This window comes from Rana temporaria, chromosome 11 (genome assembly GCF_905171775.1).
Source record: "Rana temporaria chromosome 11, aRanTem1.1, whole genome shotgun sequence".
Taxonomy (NCBI): Eukaryota; Metazoa; Chordata; class Amphibia; order Anura; family Ranidae; genus Rana; species Rana temporaria.
The window spans coordinates 3,518,772-3,525,568 of NC_053499.1; the positions used below are offsets into that span (position 1 = coordinate 3,518,772).

General features: G+C 46.6%; 1 protein-coding gene across 1 annotated transcript in view; it reads right to left on the reverse strand.

Annotated features, from left to right (window-relative positions):
• Window positions 1–1,172: 1,172 nt before the first annotated feature.
• Window positions 1,173–6,797, reverse strand: part of NELL1 (neural EGFL like 1) — a 1,277,601-nt gene continuing 1,271,976 nt past the window's right edge. Inside the window, 1 exon segment of the mRNA XM_040327905.1 lies at window positions 1,173–2,268. Within this exon segment, the coding sequence (XP_040183839.1) occupies window positions 2,218–2,268 (51 nt within the window). The 3' untranslated portion in view covers window positions 1,173–2,217.

The window sequence follows — 6,797 nt, forward strand, 5'->3', positions numbered from 1 at the left end:
GGCCGAGTACTCACGATCAAACATGTCCGATGAAACCGGTCCGCGGACCGTTTTCATCGGACATGTCTGCCCGGGGACTGCCCGGGGACTTCTGTTCGATGGCTGTACACACCATCGAACAGAGGTCCGCGCGTAAACAATACGCGGGGCGTGTCCGCGGTGTTGCCGCGACAATGACGCGGCAACGTGGGCGGCCTGCCTTTAAAAGGCTTCCACGCATGCGTCGAAGTCATTCGACGCATGCGAGGGATGGCGGGCGGCAGGACATGTACGGTAGGTCTGTACAGACGACCGTACATGTCCGGGCGGACAGGTTTCCAGCGGACTGTTTTAAAGCAAGTCCAGGAAACTGTTGTCCGCTGGAAACCTGTCCGATCCGCCCGAAAATGGTCCGCTCGGGCCAACACACGGCCAAACATGTTTGCTGACATGTTTGGTCGTGAGTACGGGGCCTCAGAGTACCAGTACCATCCGTTCTACTCTAATAAAGTAGAACAGCTAGTGACTAGTAAAGGGGGAGAGAGGGCTTGGGTGGCCGGGGGGGGGGGGGCAGGAGTTGTCCGGCCGCCATAGGAGAGACATGTCAAAGTGGGCCAGTCCTTGATGAACTCCAGGGCCAATTTTTGTCCCAGTCCAGCCCTGGTTTAGGCTCCACACCACTTTACTTCCCAATAAGCTTTACTAACCCCCATCACATGGCCAATCCAAAATCCTTGCCTCGGCCAGAGATGACCCCTCAATCAGAGTTTAGTCAATGAGGCAAACTGTATTAGAGAGAAGTCATGTCTGGCAGGGGTGACAACCTTGCAGAAAGACTTTCCAGAAGAATGGAGACTGTTAGTTACAAAGGGGGGGGGGGGGGGCAGCTTTACTTTAATGGTCCTGGAAAGGGATGTCCAACAAGTTCATATTTGTGTAACAGTTGGGTGGCAACAAACTTTCGGAAAGGCCTAGGCTACCAAAGACTTGAGAATAGCCCTTGAAGATAACAACAAACATCTCATTTTGCAACCTATTAAAATCAATGTGTTGCCAATGAGGTCGCCAAGCTAAAAACGGTTCAATCTCAATCCAATAAACAATTAAAAAGAAAATAAAATCTTCCGCGCAATTCCAATCCAGACAGCAACTTAGTTTTAAAATGACCCCGTGGTCATCACTGATTATCCTTCTTTTTTTAGACATTCTTAATTTTTTATTTATTTTTTTTGCAATCATCTTCTGACCGTCATTCAGAAAATAACTTATGTGAAAATATTTTTGTACATTTCGGTGACCCATGTAGAAATGTTGGGCGCATTATTTTTTCATCTCGTCTTTACGCTTTAGAAGGTCCTTGGCTATGAAAAACGAATGCAGAGTTTTTTTCTACAGGATAGTCTCCTTCGAAGCAATGCAAGCATCTACCGTGGTACAAGATGGCGGGCTTTGCTCTTCAAAGTCCTCTACGCTTTTTGAGATGAGGTCCTTGTCCTGTTTTTAGTCCAGTTGCTCGATCGCTTGGTGTCACAAAGCAGTCTATGTCCATTTTACAGAACAAGGGTGAAGGATTGATTAGTCCGGTGGTAGTGGTCCGACTCGTAGAAGCTTGTACTGATCTATATATATATATATTTTTTTTTTATGTTGGAGACGTTGGGTGAGGTCATCCGCTATTAAATAAAGATGCTATGTCAATAGATAGACTTTACATACATACATTATTTCCAGAGAAACACCAGGCAAAGGGACCGTTCTAACCAAAGTTGGAGACGATGAGACGCAACACTTTTTTTATTTTTTTTGTTCTTGACTTTTGAGATCTTCCAAAAAATCAACACGGGTGTCCACATTCAAAAAGGAAAATGAAAAAGGACATTAAACCTTTTACTAGGGGAAAAAAAAACAGCATTTTTTTTGTTTGTTGATGAAACGCGTAGAACGTGACTGTGACTCACAACATTGATATTGACTGTTTTTGTTTTTGTTTTTGCTGGAGATTTGAGCTTTTAATCCTTTTGTGGTGAAAATGACCTCCGTCGGCCCAAATGGAGGTGGAGCAGCCGGACATGATAGAAGGTCCCCTAGCAACTGCCAAATATCTTTTTGAAGACTTTGGTAATTGTCTGTTGTATAAAATGTTGTCTTGTGTTTTTTTTATACTCTGTTATCGATTGGGACTGCATCAGTTTCTTTTGTTTTTTTTTTCCTCTAAAACAAGAGTCCGTGTTTAGACCTTTAGTTATTGTGAAGGCATTCTAGGTCCACCGAACAGCAGATACTTCCATTCTGTGTAAAAAGAAAAAAAAAAGATGTTAATCTTACTTCTCGAAAAAAATTTTTTTTTTTTTTTTCTAAAATCTTTATACTTTTTTTTTTATTTTGAAAAGTAAAAGTATCTATCTTAAGTTTTATTTATTGCATTGCTCTGCAATGTATTTTTACACTGTGTACTTTTATATTCTTTGGGGCAGATCCACAAAGAGTACGCCGGCGTATCTACTGATACGCCGGCGTACTTTCAAATTTCCCGCATCGTATCTTTGGTTTGAATCCTCAAACCAAGATACGACGGCATCTGGGTTAGATACGACAGGCGTACGCCTTCGGATCTTAGATGCAATACTTCGGCGTCCGCTGGGTGGAGTTCGCGTCGTTTTCCGAGTCAGGTATGCAAACTAGCTATTTCTGACGATCCACGAACGTACGCGCGGCCGTCGCATTCTCTTACGTCGTCTCTAGTCGGCTTTTTCCGGCGTATAGTTAAAGCTGCTATTTTGCGGCGTATAGTTAGACTTGCCATGTTAAAGCGGGAGTTCACCCATTTAAAAAAAAAAAAAAAATCTCCCCTTAGCTTCCTGCTCGTTCGGTCTAGGGGAATCGGCTATTTGTATTAAAATATGAGCAGTACTTACCCGTTTTCGAGCTGCATCTTCTTCCGTCGCTTCCGGGTATGGGTCTTCGGGAGCGGGCGTTCCTTCTTGATTGACATTCTTCCGAGAGGCTTCCGACGGTCGCATCCATCGCGTCACTCGTAGCCGAAAGAAGCCGAACGTCGGTGCGGCTCTATACTGCGCCTGCGCACCGACGTTCGGCTTCTTTCGGAAAATCGTGACGCGATGGATGCGACCGTCGGAAGCCTCTCGGAAACCTGTCAATCAAGAAGGAACGCCCATTCCCGAAGCCCATACCCGGAAGCGACGGAGAGGATGCGTCTCGTAAACGGGTAAGTACTGCACATATTTTAAAATAAATAGCCGATTCCCCTAGTAATAACGAGCAGGAATCTAAGGGGGAAAAGTGCCCTCTAAGGGTGAACCCCCGCTTTAAGTATGGCCGTCGTTCCCCCGAAATTAGATTTTTTTTTTTATTTTTTATTTTTTTTGCGCAAGTCGTCCGTGAATCGGGATGGACGTAATTCACGTCTATGTTAAACGCGCTAACCTATCTGATTTACGATCCGCCGGCGCAAGTTTTTGAGGCAAGTGCTTTATTCAGAAAGCACTTGCCTCTAAAGTTGCGGCGGCGGATCGTAAATCCCCCCGGCGGAATTCAAATTCCGCGGCTAGGGGGTGTGCAACATTTAAATCAAGCGCGTCCCCGCGCCGAACGAACTGCACATGCGACGTCCGCTAAATTTCCCAGCGTGCATTGCTCCAAATGACGTCGCTAGGACGTCATTGGTTTAGACGTGAACGTAAGTTACGTCCATCCGTATTCGCGAACGACTTACGCAAACGACGTAAAAAATTAAAAATTCAACCCGGGAACGACGGCCATACTTAACATAGGATACGTCGCATATAGCAGGGGTAACTATACGCCGGAAAAAGCCGAACGCAAACGACGTAAAAAAAAAATGCGCCGGGCGGTCGTCTCTGAATCGGCGGAAATCCTCATTTGCTTATTCGTCGCGTAAAAAAAACAAAACGCCACCTAGCGGCCGGCCTGGAATTGCAGCCTAAGATCCGACGGTGTAAGTCACTTACACCTGTCGGATCTTAGGGAGATCTATGCGGAACCTGATTCTATGAATCAGTCGCATAGATACGACGGACGGAACTCAGAGATACGACGGACGGAACTCGGAGATACGACGGCGTATCTCTATCTGAATCCGGGCCCAAATGTCATAAATAGGCTTAGGCATGAAAGGGTTAATAATACACTGAAAGGACATTTCATTCACGTCCCTTTCTTTTTAATCCAGTGTGACAGGATAACGGATGAGCAGGACACGCGATCTCCGAGTCGCTTTGTGTTTCTCTTTTGTTCTAAGATAAGGAAATGGCGCCATTTAATAAATCCAGCCGCTGTTCAATATCTATAGAGAAGACGTTAAGTATGGTCAATACTTCATTATGAGGTCGGACACTTGTGGCCTGTTAATGTGATGGGCCGGTCAGATTTATGGAGCTTTTTTTATAAAGCCTTTGTAACCAGAGACGATGTTTATCGCACTCTGCGGCGGCGGCGGCCCCAGAATTTAACTCTCAGGCGTAATAAAAATCCCCAGAATAAAATACACAACTAAGACGATTGTTCTACAATACGATCGGAGGGATTAGAGAAGACTTTGTCAGCCCGGGGGTTCTGTGGACAGAGGCGGCTCTAGGCTTTGTGAGGCAAAACTTGACATGGGGGCCCCCCCACTCACACCGATGATGGGGGGGAAAAATAATTCAAGGGCAAGAGCCTCTTCCCCACAACCCTGGCCGGTGGTTGTGGGAGTCTGCGGGCAGGGGGGGGGCTTATCGGAAATCTGGAAGCCCCCTTTTAACAAGGTGGCCCCCAGATCCTGCTCTTTAATACCTAAGGAGCGGGGGCCACCCGGTGATGTCACCTGGTGAACTTGCACCCTTGTGACGTCATTGACTGAGGGCATGCTCGGTCATTAACGTCACAAGGGGTGGGGTCACCGATATTCCCTGGTGGTCAGGGACGCTGGCGTCCCTACTCCTGAGTCACAGCTCTTAACGCCGCCTGAGCACAGCGGCATTAAGGTCCCCTGTCCCTCAAATCTGGGGTAATGCATTGGGTAAGTTAGGCGGCTGCCAGGCCCCTGTGAGTGCGAGGCCTTAGGCGACCGCCTAATTAAAGAGCCGCCTCTGCCTGAGGATTTCTCCTGAGATGCTAAAGATTCCATGAGCGATGGGCAGAGGATCTCCCACCTACAAGGACCACCAAGATGGGGGGGCAATTTTTCACCAAACACCAGTGTAAGGCTATCAGGTCCACACTGGCCACTAATGATAGGAGACGTCTATGGACGGATTCGCCGCAAGATCACTGTTATCTGCGGCGGGAGCTGGCGGTAGCGGCGGAGGCGATCGGGCCCTTCTCCTTCCTGGGTATAGAGATGAGTGAGGGGAAGATGCCCCCCTGTCTCCATACCATAGCAGGGCGGAAGTGTAAATTTAAGATGTGGCGTCTTTTTGACCCCCCAGATCTCCTATTTAAGAGGACCCGTCATGCTTTTTTCTATTACAAGGGATGTTTACATTTACAATTTTATTTATTTTTTCAAAAAACAGTGGGGTAGATTCAGGTAGGGGCGTGCACTGATACGGCGGCGCAGCGTATCGTCTTTACGCTACGCCGCCGTAAATTACAGGAGCAAGCGCTGTATTCACGAAGCACTTGCTCCGTAAGTTGCGGCAGCGTAGCGTAAAAGGGGCCGGCGTAAGCGCGCGTTATTTCATATGATCTGGTTGGGGGCGTGGATCATTTAAATTAGGCGCGTTCCCGCGCCGAACGTACTGCGCATGCGCCGTCCCTAAAATTTCCCGACGTGCATTGCGGTAAATGACGTCGCAAGGACGTCATTGGTTTCGACGTGAACGTAAATGGCGTCCAGCGCCATTCACGGACGACTTACGCAAACAACGTAAAATTTTCAAATCGCGACGCGGGAACGACGTCCATACTTAACATTGGTTGCGCCTCCTAATAGCAGGAGCAACGTTACGCCGAAAAAGCCTTAACGCAAACGACGTAAAAAACAAACGCCGGGCGCACGTACATTTGAATCGGCATATCTAAGAAATTAGCATATTCTACGCCCACAACAACGGAAGCGCCCCTAGCGGCCAAAGTTCTATTGCACACAATTCTACGCCGCCGCAATCAAGTTACGTCGGTGGAGGAAGCCTATTTTTTTCAGCGTAACTGCCTTTGTGAATCGGCGTAACGCTACGCGGGCGCGTATCTGGAGATACGCCGCCGCAAAAGGTACCTGAATCTACCCCAGTGTGTCAAAGTAAAAAAAAATAAAGTAAAATGAATACGATTTTTTATTTATTTTTTAAAGCGCCCCGTGAGCATACGTGAGCAGCGCCCGCATATGAAAACGGTGTTCAAACCGCGCAAGTGAGGTATCGCCGCGATCGTCAGCGCGAGAGCGATAATTCTAGCCCTTGACCTCCTCTGTAACTTAAAACATGCAACCTGTAGAATTTTTTTTAAACGTCGTCCTATGGAGATTTTTAAGGGTAAAAGTTTGTCGCCATTCCACGAGCGGACGCAATTTTTGAAGCGTGACATGTTGGGTATCAATTTACTCGGCGTAACATTATCTTTCACAATCTAAAAAAAAAAATTGGGCTATCTTTACTGTTGTCTTATATTTTTTAATTCCAATTTTTTTTTTCCAAAAGAAGTGCGCTTGTAAGACCGCTGCGCAAATACAAAGTGACAAAAAGTATTGCAACGACCACCATTTTATTCTCTAGGGTGTTAGAAAAAATATATATAAAGTTTGGGGGTTCTATGTAATTTTCTAGCAAGAAAACTTGTTTTTAACTTGTAAACACCGAGTC